At 38.5% G+C, this 17,891-nt stretch overlaps 1 protein-coding gene across 1 annotated transcript; it reads left to right on the top strand.

The window, feature by feature from the left end:
- The first annotated feature begins 436 nt into the window (after positions 1-436).
- ABHD10 (abhydrolase domain containing 10, depalmitoylase) lies at positions 437-17,830 on the top strand. The gene is made up of 5 exons (XM_032349314.1): positions 437-1,343; positions 4,256-4,439; positions 10,198-10,309; positions 10,851-10,988; positions 16,687-17,830. Exons 1-5 carry the CDS (start codon positions 1,205-1,207, stop codon positions 17,029-17,031), a joined length of 918 nt encoding a protein of 305 aa, XP_032205205.1. The 5' UTR covers positions 437-1,204; the 3' UTR covers positions 17,032-17,830.
- Positions 17,831-17,891: the final 61 nt, after the last annotated feature.

The following is a 17,891-nucleotide window of genomic DNA, read 5'->3' as shown; positions in this document are numbered from 1 at the left end:
ATAAAATCTGCTAAAAATTTAGCAGATAATATACAGCCTTATGAACTAGTGTTGTTTTCTACAGGAGAGTCGCAAAGTGGGGCCACTGGGTCAAGGGCACTGAAAATGATGCATATTTTATAAATCCTAAAAGATGTGGCGAGATTACCTGACAGAAGAGTTTAGCAGCTGACCCCTAAACCCTACGCGAGTGCCAGTTTCCCAGCGTCCTTGCCAATAGTTGCTCTTTTTAATTTTTGCAAATCTGATGTGTGAGAAAAGTAACGTTATTTTTTCAATTAGTGAAGTTGAATATCTTCACGTATGAACTGCCTATTCACAGATATCGACTAACTCCTTGAAATTATAGATTTTTTTTCCCGTTTTTTTCTAGGAGCAGGCTGAATAGAAGTATTAACATTCTGTTACCTGTTCTGTAAAATCAGTTTTTCTAGACTCCCATTTGACTCAAGATGACTTTTGCCATTCAAGAAGTTGAAATTCATATACATTTTTAAATGAATTTAGTTTCATATCTTGCTTAAGAGAGTCCCTTCTATCCCCAAACTATAAAATATTCTCTGTACTTAAATCCTCTCAATTTTATTTTTCCGTTGAGATCGTTTATCTACTGGGATTTATTTTTGCACATAACACGAGGCAGGGAACGGAATAATTTAAAAAAAAAAAAAAAACTGCCAGGCATCCGAAGAGCTTAAGCAAAATCGAAGGAGCGGTGGACAAGTACGCTCTGGGTATTTCTGCAAGCAGGATTAAGGTCAGATCTTGGAAGCATTTCCGGTATGCTTAAAACTATCAGGGCGGGAGAGCGATTTATAATGCAAGGAGTCTAGCTAGCATTTTATGCTTCCGCTCCCCAGTGTCCTCGGGATGATCAGACGGTTTCCTATCTAGGAACGTTGGATACGGATTCTCTCCGCACCCTCAGCGACGGAATATCTATCTGCTCATTAAAAAAGCCACCTACTGAGGTCAATCAAAACATTCCGGGCCATCAAGGGCAAAAACTGCCGGAGAGAATCAGCTGTCCAATAGTGAGGGGAGGGCAAGCGGGACGACGCTCTGCGCATGTGCGCTCTCTGTTGAAACTCTCCCGGGGTGCTCTTTAGCAAGTCCGGGCTTCCGGCCGGTGGCGCATGCGCAGCCTAGTTATTGCGCTGAGCGACTCTGTAGGTCAGCTCGGTGCTCAGGGCCCTCTGGGAAGATGGCCGGAGCCGGCATGGCGTCTCTGGGCGCCTGGGTACCTTGTCGGAGGTGGAGCAAAGCGGCCGTCTTTGGCTTCCACCGTGGCTTCACCGCATTATTCAAAAGGAAGCTCGAGGGGACGCCACGGTGGCTCCCAGGTCAGTGGCCGAAAGGCGGGAGAAGTACGCGTTCTTTCGAACATCGGGTTTAGTCCGTTCCTGTCTAGTGCGTTTTTGGCGCCCTATTTAAAAATGTTCATCCCCATTCTTAGTATCCTTGTTTTAGGCACTTTCAGCAATTCTGGTGGAGGTAGTAGGAAGACCTCTTCTTGGCCCTGGGTACCCTGCCCAGCCCCGGCCCTTGCTGGCGTTTTCCGCTTTGCAGTTTCAAGATGCTACCCTGCCCGTCTCCCCGCGTTAAGCGCCAACACCGGGAAATATTAAGATGTGCGTTTATTAGTTGCTTTTTCTGTCTTTTCTCTTCAGGTCTAAGGGGTTTACAAATCTTGACTCTGTTAGGATGCTTAGACCTGCCTTTGCTTCACTAGAGGGAATTGACGATATGAACTTTTTTGTTGTTGCAAAAGTGTAGATTCGGTCATCCAGCCTAATTTCTGATTTTGCCTTTTCGATATTCCCAGCTCAGTGAAAACCGTAATCATTACTCAAAAAAGGAAACTAGAATTTGGACAAAAAATGAGGGCATCTGAGTATTTTCTTTATCTTGTATTTGATTGTTCACCGTACCACCCTACCCTCAGTATATGTAGTCTGTCTTTCTGAATTTTGTCTTTTTATTCTCCGGCTGTGTTGTTTACACCTTTGCCATAGAAGCTGCCGGGTGCGCTGTGCTTGCAATAGAGACGTCATTGCTGACACCCTTAGTTTTAGTTAAAATTTTAAGTGTGTATAATCAGTGTAACTTACATTTAATTGGATACAACCTAAAGGCTTGTTGTATATAAGTTCCTCCAGCGAAGTACAGTATGTGTCAGTTCATTAACTAGATTGTAATACTCTCCTTGGCACACCATTAAGGACTTAGCTTCAGGCTTTGAGCTAATCCTTGTAGTATAATAAGATCATTTATGGGTGTCATATTAAGAACTGTCCACTTACAACTCACCAAAATGAAGTAAATTGTAATTGTCTTTGGAAGAAATTCCTGTTTGGGGCAGTAATATCAAGAAGAAGGTAGGAGGGATATTTTTGAGCACCGGAAGGGAATGGGAAGTTGACATTTTTGCAAATACAGTCTATCAGCTAACATAACTGGCCCCTGTTAGCCCTGGTTTTCACTAAAAGTTTTAAATTTGGCATATTTCACTATACTCGGAAACTTTGAAACACACTAGTATGTAATAGGGATAGCGTTAGGGCTTTAGTTCAGTTTTTAAAATTCAACTTCTTGGGCTGCCTGAATGGCTCAGTTGATAGAGTGTAGAACTCTTAATCTCAGGTTTGTGTGTTTAAGCCCCACTTGGGGCAAAGAGCCTACTTAAAAAAATCAGTCTCAAATCAAAAATGAAGGGAGCTTTTATTAACTCACACGGAGGGGGCCAAGATGTTTTCATTGGCCACAGTAAAGGAGAGGAAGGCTTCATTTAATGCAGGAGATTTTGTTGGTCCAGAAAAAAACTGTAAGGAAATACACAAAACTATTTTTTTTAGATTTATTTATTTACTGAGAAACCACGAATGTGAGTATGCGTGTGTGCACATATGTGGGGGCAGACTCTAGGTTCATCACAGAGCCAGATGCTGAGCTCCATCTCACACCCAAGGTCATGACCTGGGCTGAAATCAAAGAGTTGGATGCTTAACCCAGCGCCCCATTAACCTAATTTCTTTGGAAGGAGGAGGTAGGATTGTAAATGACTTAATGTTCTTTAAATACCTTTTTACTTTTTTTTTTTTTTTTTAAGAGCAAGTATAGATTTTATGGTGGGAAAAATCTTCAAAAACGATGAAACAATGAGTAACTTTGTAAAGTTTGCCAGTTGTACTGTTGTACTTAAATTGCATGAAGATCTGTGTAGCTTTTTCAAAAAGCCAAACCAACAAATAAAACATGCAGTGATTGCAGAACCCTATGAGAAATCTTTTTCCAAAAATGGTACTATTACAAATTATTCAAGGTTACTTGTAAAGAAACTGCTCATTGAAGCCACCTCAGGTAATAGAGAGTCATGCTTGGCTGTTAACCATGGCCCCTGATTTTGTGGGTGGCAAGGGAGCCAGTGGTAAAAGTAGCATACCAGCACCCCCACCTTTGGAACAATTTCTCAAGGGCAGACCAGAGTTGTTTCTTCCTCTCTATACCAAACAGTAAAGGATGTGAAACTCCTCAAACATAGACAAAATTCAAAAGAAAATCATACAAGAAAAGGCTAAAATTAGTGTAGATAAATCTGAACGTTGATACTATTTAGGAGAGATGATACAGCAGCAACAGGAAAACATTTTTTACAAGTCTTTATCTTTTATTGCCTTGAAATTTCCTCCTCATTTCGTATTTTGAAAGAATCAGGATTGGACCTTGCTCAAAGGCTCTGATTTTGATACGAGTTCCGAAAATAACCATGCATAGGCTTGTGATTTTAGTACTTCAAGTCTTTGTTTTTCCTCTTAAATGGAAGTAGTTTTGACATGAATTTGACAAAGATAAGATTGAAAACATACAGTTTCCCCTTGAACAAAATGGGTTTGACTGCAAAGGTCCACTTATACATTGATTTTTTTTTTCAATAAATACAGTGTACTACTGTAAATATATTTTCTATATGATTTTCTGAACATTTTCTTTTCCCTAACTTACTTTGTTGTAAGAATATGACACATAATATATACGACATACAAAATATGTGTTAATTGTTTATGTTATCAGTAAGGCCTCCAATCAGTAGTAGGCTATTAGTAGTTGTGTTTTTGGGGAGTCAGAAGTACACGTGAATTTTCAACTCATGGGGAGTTAGCACCCCAACCCTCATGTTGCTCATGGACCAATTGTATATGGTTTTCCAAAAACGGTATTTGTGAACTGTAGTTTATGTTTTGTGTACTTTGTTTAGCTTGCAGACAAAAGACATCAGTCTCTTTCCTTAGTCGACCAGACCTTCCAAAACTGGCTTATAAGAAGCTAAAAGGCAAAAGTCCAGGAGTTATCTTCATCCCTGGCTATGTTTCTAATATGAACGGTACAAAAGCATTGGCGATTGAAGAGTTTTGCAAATCTCTAGGTCACGCCTATATAAGGTAGGAACAACGTATTTCAGAGAAAATACTACTACCATTTAGCATGGCAACAGAGAATTATTTCTGCTTTAACCAATTAAAGCAAATGCCAGTGCTTTTATGAATTAACTTATTTTAATGGTCTGTAAACTTTAACCTGGTGATTTAGGGTTATTATAAATGAAACCTTTAAAAGACCTGTTTTAAAATGGTCTTTGTGCTACACTGACAATGCTGGCAGGAAAGGAAACTAGTAGTAACTAAACTCTGGGTATAATAATCTAACATGACAACAAACCAGTAATAGTAGTTGGCTTTCTTGTAATGTCATAATTATATTGTGGTTTTCCATTGGGGACGTAAAGGCTTTTATTTGGCCATTCTTTATAACTCTACTTTTAAAATTATGTATTTAAAAAATGTATGAATTTAAGAATATTGTATATTTTTCATGTCTCTTACCTGGGATATTTTAAGTTCTCATTTCCTGTCCTCTTCATATTGAGCCCATTTGTTCCCTTGGTTTTAACTGTAGTCTGTAATTCCAAAATTTATTTCTCTGGCTTAGTATTTTCATTGGTGTTCCGTGCCCCTATAAAAAAAAGTAAATAAATGAATGTATTCTAAAATTAGTATTGTATAGTTCACATTTCCAGTGAGTTTTCTCTTTCCCCTCACTCCCGTAGTCTGATTATGTAGAAGGATAGAGAGGATATATGTTGTTTAACAAAAATTTGATCCCACAATTCCTAATATTTCATACTGATAATTATTTTAGTAAAAGAATGTGCTTACATTGTTGTTACTGGGTTTGTTTACCTTAACAATCATTTATATAGGGCCTGATTTGTCAGAAAAGATAGTATTGTTTAGTAGAAAGAACGCAGCGTGGGTTCAATAAGTACAGGTATTAGAATCAGTTCCAGCAATAACTGTGACAAGATGAGTCAGCTCAGTAACCCTGGAACTGTTTTCTTCATCAAAAAAGGGGCAGGTCGAACTAAAGATAATCACTAAATCCTTTTTATCACTAACAGCCTAAAAATATATTCATCTAAATTGTTAGTAGTTTAACTAAAATTCGGTCAGTGGGTCTAGAAAATACATCTTTCAGAAATAAGATAATAAATAAATTTTTAAAACTAAAAAACTTTTAGATTTTATTCAGTATATTAGCTGAGATTATGTCAATTATACGGATTTAGTGTTACTCCTTTTATCATATTAACTGAGTGGTTTTTATTTTCATGCTCAGAACTTCCAAAAATCTGTTCTGACTTAACTGTTATTCTGAAGTCTAGACTGTCTTTTCCGAGTATCTGTCTTTTCTGACACTATTGCTGGGAGCTGTAAAACACACAGTGATTTCTAAAACATGGCTGTTCTTAACGATTAGGTGGGGGAAACACAAGATAAAATACATATGAGAAACAAAGCAAAAATACTCATCAGAACGTGATTGTGTCAAAAGAACAGTGTACTTAATTGTACAAAATGAGAGAAAACTGGGGATTGAAGTGGGTAAAAAATACTTCATAAAGGCACACTGAAGGATATTTCAGACGTGGGTAAGAAGAAAGAGCTATACAGGAAGGAGGACTACCTGGGTCAAACATGATAATATCAGGAAAATTGCCATCATTCTTTTTTGTCCCCAAAAGAATCTGAATCAAGAAATTGTCATTTTGGGGCACCTGTGTGGCTCAGTGGGTTAAGCCTCTGCCTTCGGCTCAGGTCATGGCCTCAGGGTCTTGAGATCGAGCCCCACATCAGGTTCTCTGCTCAGCAGGGAGCCTGCTTCCCTCTCTCTCTGCCTGCCTCTCTGCCTACTTGTGATCTCTATCCATCAAATAAATAAAATAAATCTCTATAAAAAATAAAGTAAAAAATTTAAAAAAAGAAATTGTCATTTTATTGGCTCTTGAATTTAAATTGAGACTATGAGCTCTGTAACCAGTTCCTGTCTCCCTATAAGACATGACATCTCTGGGTTTTCTGCATTTTGGATACATTTGAAATACATTTTTAAAGTAAATAAACATGATTGAATTATAATGTGCACAGACCATTAAGTAGTACTGTGTTAAAAAATAAACTAAATATATCTTTATAAATCTTATAAAATTATAGCCCTTTACCACAAAGTTTTAATTTTTAAAAATCTATATATATTTTTCAAGATTTTACTTATTTATCTGTCAGAGAGATTGAGAGCACAAGCAGGTAGAGTGGCAGGCAGAGCCGGAGAGAGAAGCAGGCTCCCTGCTGAGCAGAGAGCCTGATGTGGGACTCAATTCCAGGACCTTGGGATCATGACCTGAGCTGAAGGCAGTGGCTTAACCAACTGAGCCACCCAGGCGTCCCACCACAAAGTTTTAATTTAACCAAATTCCTTTTTATTAGCTTTTATCAAACTTCATTGCAATCTAATCACTATTAATTATTGATTGCATGTTAGCTTGTTATTGGAGATTTTATCTTTTATGTGTATTCTAGTTTCTTAGTTCATTTTGTTGTGTTTTTGGCTGTAAGATCTTGGTTCTATTTTTTTTTTTTTTTTAAAGATCTTATTTATTTATTTGATAGACAGAGATCACAAGTAGGCAGAGAGGGAGAGAGGAAGAAGCAGGCTCGCCGCTGAGCAGAGAGCCCAATGCGGGGCTCAATCCCAGGATCCTGGGATCATGACCTGAGCTGAAGGCAGAGGCTTTAACCCACTGAGCCACCCAGGCGAAAACTCTTATTTAAGATCTTGGTTCTTGAACAAAGAAATAGTTGTGTATATTGTACAAGAAATGGTACATATGGCTATAGGAAAATGGTTTCTTGATGTCCTCTCCCCATGCCTAACATAAGATTGAGTTAGAGCTCCAGAATGTAGGACATGGCATTAGGGCTAGTATTCTCTCATAGTTATTTGTCATAGAATAATTAATTGTAGATTTAAGGATATGTCCCAGAATGTTGAGGCTGCCAGAACAGTGGTGTGTTGCTGTGTCTTAAAGCCCTAAACAGCCGAATATGTTTAAATTATCTTTGTCCCTTAATTAGGGTTCAGCAAGAGTGAACTGCATTTTTTACCCATAACTTTTAGTATCACTGAATGTTTGCTTTTCCCTCTTTGGAGGAACTCTACGTATATTCTGTATCTGCAATGCATATTAGGTTAGTTTTTTGTTTGTTTTAATTTTATTTGTTTATTTGACAGAGAGAGCATAAGCAGGCAGAGGGAGAGGGAGAAGCAGGCTCCCTGCTGAGTAAGGAGCCTGACACAGGGCTCTATCCTAGGACCTTGGGATCATGATCCGAGCCCAAAGCAGCAATGCATATTTGGAAGGCAGCTGTAAAAGATGCAGCAAATAGAGATGCCCGATTGCCCAGCAGAGGAAGGAAAAGGAGGATTGGCCAGTGTCTTTCCTCTTCTCCTGGGTCACTGCTGTGTCTGTCCCCTGCATTGTGAGAAGTAGTAACTGGGATTGAGGCTTCAGCAGTGCCCTTGTTATGCAATTCCCATGGGTCCCAAATCATTTCACTTTATACCTAAAGAAAATGTTTATTTCTTCTTTCTCCATGACTTATAAATCCCTAAAAAAATGTTGTATACTATTTATCACATATATATTCTTACACGTACACTGAAAACACTAGGATTAGTTTTCACCAGATTTGAAGAGTAAACAAAATGCTTCAAATTTGAATAAAGTGATTCTTTTTACTTTTATCTTCCACTTTTATTTATTTAGTATGTGTTGTGATACTCAAGTGTATGAGGCGTATTACATGCCTTGCCTCTGAATGCAGAGACAAACCAAGAAGGGTGTTCCCTGCGAGGATCTGACAATCTCGCAGCAATGATGAGGCACACTACACACACAAACTGTCTTCTAGAGTAGGTTATAAGAAATTGATTGTGACTGCTAAAAGTGAATTCTATATAAGTTTCATTAGGTAGAGATTTTTTCTTCAGCTTTTCTGGGAAGTTTTTCCAGCAAAAAAAGATTCATTTGGACTAAGCTCTAAGAGCATATGAGCTGTGCAAGTGAAAGGAGAAGGTATTCCAGGTGAAGGGAATAGTAGGAGGCATGAAACAGGACAAAGAGCAGGAGCCAGTTGAGTAACAGCAAGTTGTTTAGTTGGGCCAAGGCAGTAGTGGCCTCTGATGAAATTATAAAAGGTCAGTCCGACATGACCAGAAGCTAGTGGTCTATAAAAACAAGCTAACATGCTAAATGTTTATGTTGTATGTCACAGGGAACCACTGGAGTTTATGCCATGTCAATATCATGTTGCAGAAGAAACCTGACAGGTATAAAGTGGATCCATTCGGAAAGAGACTAGTCATAGAGACAGGAGGCTACTGTGATAGGCCAGGTTTGCAGCATAATATTGGTCTTACCAAATTGAAGAGAAAGAGATGAATGAGAAGAAAGGAGAGAGAGTGAGAGAGAATGGTACAGGAGGAAGCAGTGTTCCGTACCCTGGGGGAAAAACAGATTAGAATAAAACAGTCTGCTCTTGAAGAACTGACAGCATAGTCAGACAACATTTGAAACTTGATTACAACATAGTATGAAAAGTGTTGAGGGAGTACATACAAAGGAAGTAACTGATGGTAGTAAGCAGGGCATGTATGTCAAAGAAAGTGCTTCAGAGGAAAGTGCCTTGACTTAAACATTGAGTAAGAGTTTGGGTGAGGAAGGAAGGTTTCCCCCAGGGACTGGGGTTAAAGGCAACCGCAGGTGTGGTATGATACTTCGTGATCTGTTGAATTGTGCCTTGAAGGAGAGGTGAAATGCACAGATCACACAGACTTCGAGCCTGAAGACCTCGAAAGTTGGAAGGAGACGCAAACTAATGGAATGGGTTGGTGTTCATAAATTTGATTTGCCTCCTTCCTTTAATTAATTTAGTAAATACTAAGCATATACCATTTGCAAGGTTCTGATCTAGGCACCAAGAAAGCAGTGTGGGGAGCAAAATAGTCTGGGCCCATATGGTGCTTCATTCTAGTGTTGGAGACAGACCACAAACACATAGATTTCTTTTATGTCAAGTAGCAGTATATGCCATGAAGAAAATAAAGCAGGGGACAGAATTCGAGAATGATGAAAGAAGCACAGTTTTGGATTGAGTTGGTCACAGAAGGCATCGCTGGGGATGTAACATTGGAGCAGGAGGCCTGAAGGAGGTGAGGGAGCAAGCGAACTGGCTGTCTGAAGTGTAGAGAGAGAAGCTGATGTAAAACTCCTGAGGCACAAACGTGGGTGGTGTATTCCATCAACTTCAGGAATGCGAGAGAAGATAACAGTTGGGAGGGAGGAACAAGAAAAAACGATCCGAGAGGTAGTCAGAGGCTAGTTTATGGTATGGACTTTATATTTTATTTGAAAATTATAGAAAGCTTTCAGAGGGTTTGTGCAAGACATGATTTTTGTTTTAAAAGGATCACTGACGACTACATGGGGAAGAGACTACGAGGGTAGGAAAGGGCGGCAGGAGACCTAGACCTACGCAGAGACTGTCACACTGGTCCAGTCAGAGGAAGATAGTAACAAGGAGCCACAGCTGGTGGTGGGGAGGGCGAGAGAGTTAGTGACTGGAGGCGATATTTGAAGGTTATGCCAGTAGGATCTGCTGACATATAGATTGACCTCAGTGTTTCATTTTAATATATTTTAAGCTTTGTAATAATGGTAAATTTACTGTCTTCCCCTCAAAAATCAGAGAAACAAACATATAAATAGATACTTAGATATAGATTTATTTTCCCTTTTTCTAGGTTTGATTACTCAGGAGTTGGAAATTCGGATGGCAACTTAGAAGAATGCACAGTGGGAAGATGGAGAAAAGATGTTCTTTCTATAATTGATGACTTAGCTGAAGGACCGCAGGTGACTGTTTTTGTTAAATATGATTATTGACTAACCTCGTGCTTTTTTAACTGTTTCTTTAGCTATGAAAATTTAATAGTTTAAATATTTAACCATCAGTTTTGGTATTTGATTTAAATTTGTTCTGTCATTTTTACTTTCTCATAAAATGTAAGTAAGCATTTTACTTTTTCACTGCAGTCATAATTTTAATTCTGCTTTGTGCCAAATATTAAAAGTCTGGGAGCTAATGGATGTTGAAGACAAAAGTACATACATAAATTACTCAGTCCACTTACAGAAAAGAAAATTCCTCTTTATTTTTTTTTTTTTTTAAAGATTTTATTTATTTATTTGACAGGCAGAGATTACAAGTAGGCCGAGAGGCAGGCAGAGAAAGAGAAGGAGGAAGCAGGCTTCCTGCTGAGCAGAGAGCCCGATGCGGGGCTCGATCCCAGGACCCTGGGATCACGACCTGAGCCGAAGGCAGAGGCTTTAACCCACTGAGCCACCCAGGCGCCCCAGAAAATTCCTCTTTAAAACTATAAATTTTTATTTTTAGATACTAGTTGGATCTAGCCTTGGAGGTTGGCTTATGTTTCATGCTGCAATTGCAAGGCCACAAAGAGTTGTTGCCCTTATTGGTGTAGCCACAGCTGTAGATGGCCTGGTGACACAGTTCAATCAGCTTCCTGTTGAGGTAAGTCACAAGCAACCTCCTGTCATTCTGCTCCCTCTTTGAATATTTGTTCATGTATCATCTGTCCTTTGACTTCCTTTGCTGGCTCATCTTTTTGCCTTAGCTGCCTTTTTGTGTACAATCTCTACCTTCTTTAACTAATTGGTCTCTTGTTCAAGGTTCCCTTTTTTTCACAGCCTCTTCAAATCATTCTGCTGAATATTTGAACCATGTTAATGAAATCACACTTAAATTCTTTTTTAGCAACATTTTCTTTATAAATCACAATACATTGTGATCTCTTTTTGTACCTCTTATTCTTACTTTGTGGCATATGGGAAATAGTACTTACGATCTTGTTGGACTTGGGTCATCAGTTCTGAAACTTTTTTTTAAGCCTGAAAGCAGCCTCAGAACTTTTCCCAGCAGAGCTCTGCAAGTACACACTATCAGTCGATCAGAATTAGCACACAGGAGATGAGATTTGCCATTCCTGGCTGAGACACTTAGTTGGCATTCTTTTCTACGACTAATTCTCACTTAAAAAAAATTTTTGCTTTTCATTATTAGCATGCCTTTCAGCAAATCATGGTTGAAATGAGGTTTCTGAAATGAATGAAGGTAATGTACTTGTTATGCTTCATTATTGGGCATATGTTTAAGCACTTCACTTGTCTGCAGGGGTAAAGAAATCGTGGGTCAAGGCTGTTTATTTGTGTATATTTTGGTACTCTTTTTTTTTTTATTAATTACACACTTTTATTCTACTGTCTCTAGGTTCATAATGTATATATTTTTTTAAATTTATTTTGTTACTCTTTTGTAATCAGTTGAGTTCTCTTTGCCTGTCTTTTCCCTAAGGATCTAAATGTCCCTGTGGACTATGATCCTGGTAGGACTGAGGCACAGAAAAAAAAAGAAAACCAGTTGTGTGTTGGTTCAGATAATGTTGTCCCAAGGCCAGCAGCCTCAGTTTCACCTGACAGCTTGCTAGAGATGCACATTCCCAAGCTTCCCCTTGCGGCCAGTGGTCTGCTTTAGTCAGCTGAAGTTGGAGAACCACTGCGCTAGAGAGCAAATGAGCACATGGAGGAGGGAACATGTAGTGTTGAATAGTAGAGTATATTGACGTTTGCCTCGTTCTGTACTGGTGCATACCAGTACCATAGATTATACAGTTCTGAGCTTATTTCTTAGTCCACATTCTTCTCAGCTTCTGGAAAAAATGGCATTGTCTGCAAATGTGGTTTTATGTCATTTCCTCTGAGGGCTAAGATTACAGAGCTGGTCTACCTTGCGCTTATATTTCTGGGGGGAAAAATTATTATTATTATTATTTTTGCTATCTTAGTTGTTTCTCATGCATGCATAGTTGCTCAGTGTCCTCATTCTGCTAAATTCTACCATTGTATCTTTCTGCATATAAACTTTGAACCCTTTACCCCGTCCTTTAACTCAGTTAAATAGTGGTTCTCCTGCTAGGAAATTATTTCAAGAACATAGCAGATTGAGGAGGAGGTGATTAAATAATTTTGTTGTTGTTGTTACAGTAAATGACAGGATCTTTGTGTATTTCTTTTTATGTGTATGTATCCACATCACTCGGGGAGGATATGGTAAATACCACCTAAGTGACTGAGAAGATCTGTGGCCTGCAAATCAGGGCATGTCTTTGCTAATCCTGAATCAGACCAGCAAATGGTTGTTAATAGAAGCATGTTAATTTAAAAGCATGTGTAAGGGAAGAGCAGGGGCACTAAGACCACTATCTCTTCTTCACAGAAGCAGTTACCTCTAACAATGGCAAGGCAGCAAAAGTGGTGATTGTCACTATCATCTTTAGCCCAGGCAGTGTTAACACTCAGCATTGCTTATTGGGTAGGAACAGACTCTAACAATGTCTCCTTCTTTGAACACTTGAGGCCATCAGACAACAGCACAGCTGTTTCGAATATAAGCTTTGCAACCACATCACCTTGATGTGGTTTCTTCTAGCTCTAGAACTTAATATATATTGTACGTTTTCTTTGGTTAATGATGTTTTTTGCTATTCTGAACTTTCTGTTTTTGAGGGTTCAGTACATATAACATTCTGTAAAGTGAAGTTTGTTCTTTGGACAGTATTCATTTAGTTCAGTGGCAGATAACAGCTTGATGGGGGCAGGGATACTTAAAATGCTGCTGTTCTTAATTATGTCTTAGTAATTACCATGGTTCCCACTTCATCTAATAACCAATGAAACTGAGTTCTAATTACTGAAATTAGAAATTTAGGAATTATCCTGAGTACCTTGAGGATTACTGAATATCAATTTTTTTTAAAAATTTTATTTATTTATTTGACAGAGATCACAAGTAGGCAGAGAGGCAGGCAGAGAGAGAAGAGAAAGCAGGCTCCCCGCTGAGCAGAGAGCCCAATGTGAGGCTCAATCCCGGGACCCTGGGGTCATGACCCGAGCCAAAGGCTTTAACCCACAGAGCCACCCAGGTGCCCCTGAATATCAATTTTTGCCTTTAATATTCAGTTCCCATGTTTTAATGAAGAAGATGCCTTGATGGGGCGCCTGGGTGGCTCAGTGGGTTAAAGCCTCTGCCTTTGGCTCAAGTCGTGATCCCAGGGTCCTGGGATCGAGCCCCACATTGGGCTCTCTGCTCAGCAGGGAGCCTGCTTCCACCTCTCTCTCTCTCTGCCTGCCTCTCTGCCTGCAAATAAATAAATAAAATCTTTTTTATTTATTTTTATTTATTTATTTATTTATTTATTTTTTAAGATTTTATTTATTCATTTGACACAGAGAGATCACCAGTAGGCAGAGAGGCAGGCAGAGAGAGAGAGAGAGGAGGAAGCAGGCTCCCCGCGGAGCAGAGAACCCGATGCGGGACTCGATCCCAGGACCCTGAGATCATGACCTGAGCCGAAGGCAGCGGCTTAACCCACTGAGCCACCCAGGCGCCCCAATAAAATCTTTTTTAAAAAAATACCTTGATATTAATATAGACTCATGTATCTCACAGTTTTTTAAATTTTATTAATTTCAAATCATTTGAAGACATGGTTAAGAGTATAGCTTTCAGATACACAGCTTTTTCACATCAGTATATCATTTTGGAATTTTAAAGAATACATTAAAATGCCTAAATACATACAGATTATAGCATACATATTTTACTGTTTAAATTCTTGTTTTCCGGGGCGCCTGGGTGGCTCAGTGAGTTAAAGCCTCTGCTTTCGGCTCAGGTCATGATCCCAGAGTCCTGGGATCGAGCCCCACATCGGGCTCTCTGCTCAGCAGGGAGCCTGCTTCCTCCTCTCTCTCTGCCTGCCTCTCTGCCTCCTTGTGATCTCTGTCTGTCAAATAAATAAATAAAATCTTTAAAAAAAAAAAAAATTCTTGTTTTCCTTTCATATTTGCAGTAAATTAATGTATTTTAAATATGGAAAAACCATATCTTCACTGAAAATTTAAATACAAAAATTTTCAATATATTATATTTGGTTTTTCTTTTTTTTTACTTTTCCTTATTTTTGATAAGATTTCCACCTATTTTTCTAGTCAGAAATGTCCTTAATATGATATGGTTCCAAGAGCCATAAAAACATTTATATCTTGATATATTAGTTAAATATAATCTCTCCAAATAAGTTACTATATACAGATAAATCTTTGTGCTCAAGATGTTCATAAAAGTACCCAGCAGTTTGGGGTTTCGTACATAGCAGAGCAGCTCCCTTGCTGCAATCTATTGAAAGTCACGAGGGTTTGTATTTTTTTAATATTTTTAAAATTTAAAAAATAAAGGAAAAAAAATTTAAAAATACAAAATAAAAAAAAGAAGTACCCAGCAGTGTGGGAATATTTAATTAGCTTAGACCCAGTATAATGGACTACTGTGCAACCTTTGAAAACTTCATAGAATTTTTTAAAACCCAGATAACATGTAGAAGTAAAGCAATGTAGAAAACTCTGTATGAATGTGTGATAGATATCCGTTTTACATATTACATGTATAAAACCAAATACATGGAGAAAAATATTGGAAGGAGATGAGCCAGAATATTCATGGGTGTTGTATCTAAGAGGTGGGATTATGTGCAATCACTCTTTTTTATAATTTCTATATTCCCCATGTTTTCTCTAATGTGTGTACATTACTTTAATTAGAAAAATTGTTTAAGGGGTTCCTGGGTAGCTTAGTCTGTTAAGTGTCTGCCTTCAGCGAGGTCATGATCCCAGGGTCCTGGGATTGAGCCCTGCTTGTGGCTCCCTGCTCATTGGGAAGCCTGTTTTGCCCTTCTCCTTCTGCCCCTCCCCCTGCTCCTGCTCCATCTCTATCTCAAATAAATAAATCAAATCTTAAAAAAAAAGAAAAAGAAAAATTGTAAAGACAAATTATAATCCAAAAAGTAAGACAAACTCTAATCTAAAAAGTAAGGCAAATTATAAGCTAATAAGTAAAAAAATTCTTCAAGAATCAAAAGATACCCAGTGTTTCATTTTAAGAGCGTAAGCGTGGAAATGATTTCCTTGTTCAGTTTTCAGGAAGTATTTGGAAGACTTCATTGTCTTCCAAAACAACACATTCTTTTTTCTCATTCCCTAGGACTCTGAAAGGCAAAAGCAGTTCCTCTTTTTTTTTTTTTTTTTTTTTTTTTGGTAACATTTAGCCTGAAATTCTTTTTTTTTTTTTTTTAAGATTTTATTTATTCATTTGACAGTGTAAGCGAGAGAGAGCACACAAGCAGGGGGAGAGACAGGGAGAGAGAAAAGCAGACTCCCCACTGAGCTGTGAGTCCCCTGTTGGGGCTCATGGGGCTTGATCCCAAGATCCTGAGATGACCTGAGCCAAAGGCAGATGCCCAACCAGCTGAACCACCCAGACACTCCCAGCCTGAAATTCTATGTTTGATTATGCCAGAGTAACTACTATCGTATTTTTCATTTTTAGTTTTAGGCTTGATTCTTTACTTCCCTTATCCCCTCCCCATTTTACTAACTTCACATTATAGATACTCAGTTTTGTACTTTTTGAAATCTGAACAATTGTTATTCCTAAGAATTGGTTTTATATATTATGAATGATACCTGAACTTATTCCAAGAAATTATTTTTTTCTCCCCTTCATTTTCCCTTTCATTTGGGATGAAGCAGCACCTGATTTAAGATGTTACCTGATAAAGCGAAATCTAAGTGTGAATCCTAGCCTTGACAGCTGTTACCTTTCAGTTTTGTTTTTGTTTTTGTTTTTTTTTTAAAGATTTTATTTATTTATTTGACAGAGAGAGATCACAAGTAGGCAGAGAGGCAGGCAGAGAGAGAGAGAGAGGAGGAAGCAGGCTCCCTGCTGAGCAGAGAGCCCGATGCGGGACTCGATCCCAGGACTCTGAGATCATGACCTGAGCCGAAGGCAGCGGCTTAACCCACTGAGCCACCCAGGCGCCCACCTTTCAGTTTTAAACATGAAATTTAACCTCTCTAGACTCCCAATACCCTCTTTTGTAAACATGCTATAATAACAACTTTTATTGGGATCTCATGAGGTACTGTGTGTAAAGTGCCTGTCAGAGTACCTTACACAGTGTTTAATTATTGATAATTATCATTAATACATTTTTATCTCTTTTTTTCCTTTTCCTCTAGGACTGCTTTCCTTAGACTGTTTTAAGACTACTGCGTGTGTTAGAGTTGCATACATTTCTTATCCTCTTTTTTCCCAATAGGTCAAAAAGGAAGTAGAGACGAAAGGCGTGTGGGCCATGCCATCAAGGTACAGTGAAGACGGAGTTTATCACCTTCAGTACAGTTTCATTAAGGAAGCCGAACACCACTGCTTGTTACATAGCCCTATCCCTGTGACCTGCCCGGTACGACTGCTCCATGGCATGAAAGATGACATCATACCTTGGCATACATCCATACAGGTTGCTGACCGAGTGGTCAGTGCAGATGTAGATGTCATCCTCCGAAAGCATAGTGATCACCGAATGAAGGAAAAAGCAGACATTCAACTCCTTGTTTACACTATTGATGACTTAATTGATAAGCTTTCAACTGTAGTTAACTAGAATCACATTTTTAGTTGGTATGTAAACTAACAGATCCAGAAGCTTGGAAGAGGGATAACAAATGAAAGACCCCGATACTTGGGTTTTTTCCTCTTGTCTCTACTTTGTAAATATCACATGAGTATTTATTCAATGATGTAGGATACAAATGGTGCAGATCGTGAAGAAAGTACAAGCTGCTGTTTGGAAAATTTTCTCCTTCCTTCAATCTTTGATTTTTTTAAATTGAAGTATTGTTGACACACCAGTGTTACGTCAAATCACATAGTGATTCGACAGCCCTATATGTTACACTGCGCTCACCACAAGCGTAGCTATTGTCTGTACGATACGGCGCTATTACAATACCACTGACTCTGTTCCCTGTGCGGTACCTTTCATCCCAGTGGTTACTCATTCTGTAGCTGGAAGCCTGTAGCTCCCACTCTTCTTCACTTATTTTTGTTCACCCACCCACCCCCTCCCTCTGACAACCACCATTTCTCTGTTTATGTGGGTCTGTTTCTGCTTTGTTTGTTTTGCTTTTTAGGTTCCACATATAAGTAAAATCATACCATATTTTGTCTTTCTCTGTCTTATTTCACTTAATTTAATACCTTCTAGATGTATCCATGTTGCATGGTTGTTTGTGGTTTTTGTTTTGTTTTGTTTTGTTTTGTTTTTTTCATTAAAATATTTCCTACTTTTTTGTTCAAGAGATGTTTACCTGCTAAATGCTTATGTTAAATCGGGACAGCTCTTAATTTGTTGTATTCTTGTCTACTTAGAATTGTTAATAAAGCTGGAATTTTTTGTCTTTTTTTGGTGTTGGTCATATACAGAGATTTGTAAAATTGCTTCTGATTTTAAAATGCATTTCA

This window comes from Mustela erminea, chromosome 1 (genome assembly GCF_009829155.1).
Source record: "Mustela erminea isolate mMusErm1 chromosome 1, mMusErm1.Pri, whole genome shotgun sequence".
NCBI lineage: Eukaryota > Metazoa > Chordata > Mammalia > Carnivora > Mustelidae > Mustela > Mustela erminea.
This window is presented reverse-complemented; position numbering and strand designations above follow the sequence as displayed.

Excerpts from the sequence above, each read along its gene's own strand:
- ABHD10 (XM_032349314.1), top strand. The coding sequence starts at position 1,205 with ATGGCCGGAGCCGGCATGGCGTCTCTGGGCGCCTGGGTACCTTGTCGG. Across the intron at positions 1,344-4,255 it reads GACGCCACGGTGGCTCCCAG|CTTGCAGACAAAAGACATCA; the intron begins GTCAGTGGCCGA and ends TACTTTGTTTAG. Across the intron at positions 4,440-10,197 it reads CTAGGTCACGCCTATATAAG|GTTTGATTACTCAGGAGTTG; the intron begins GTAGGAACAACG and ends CCCTTTTTCTAG.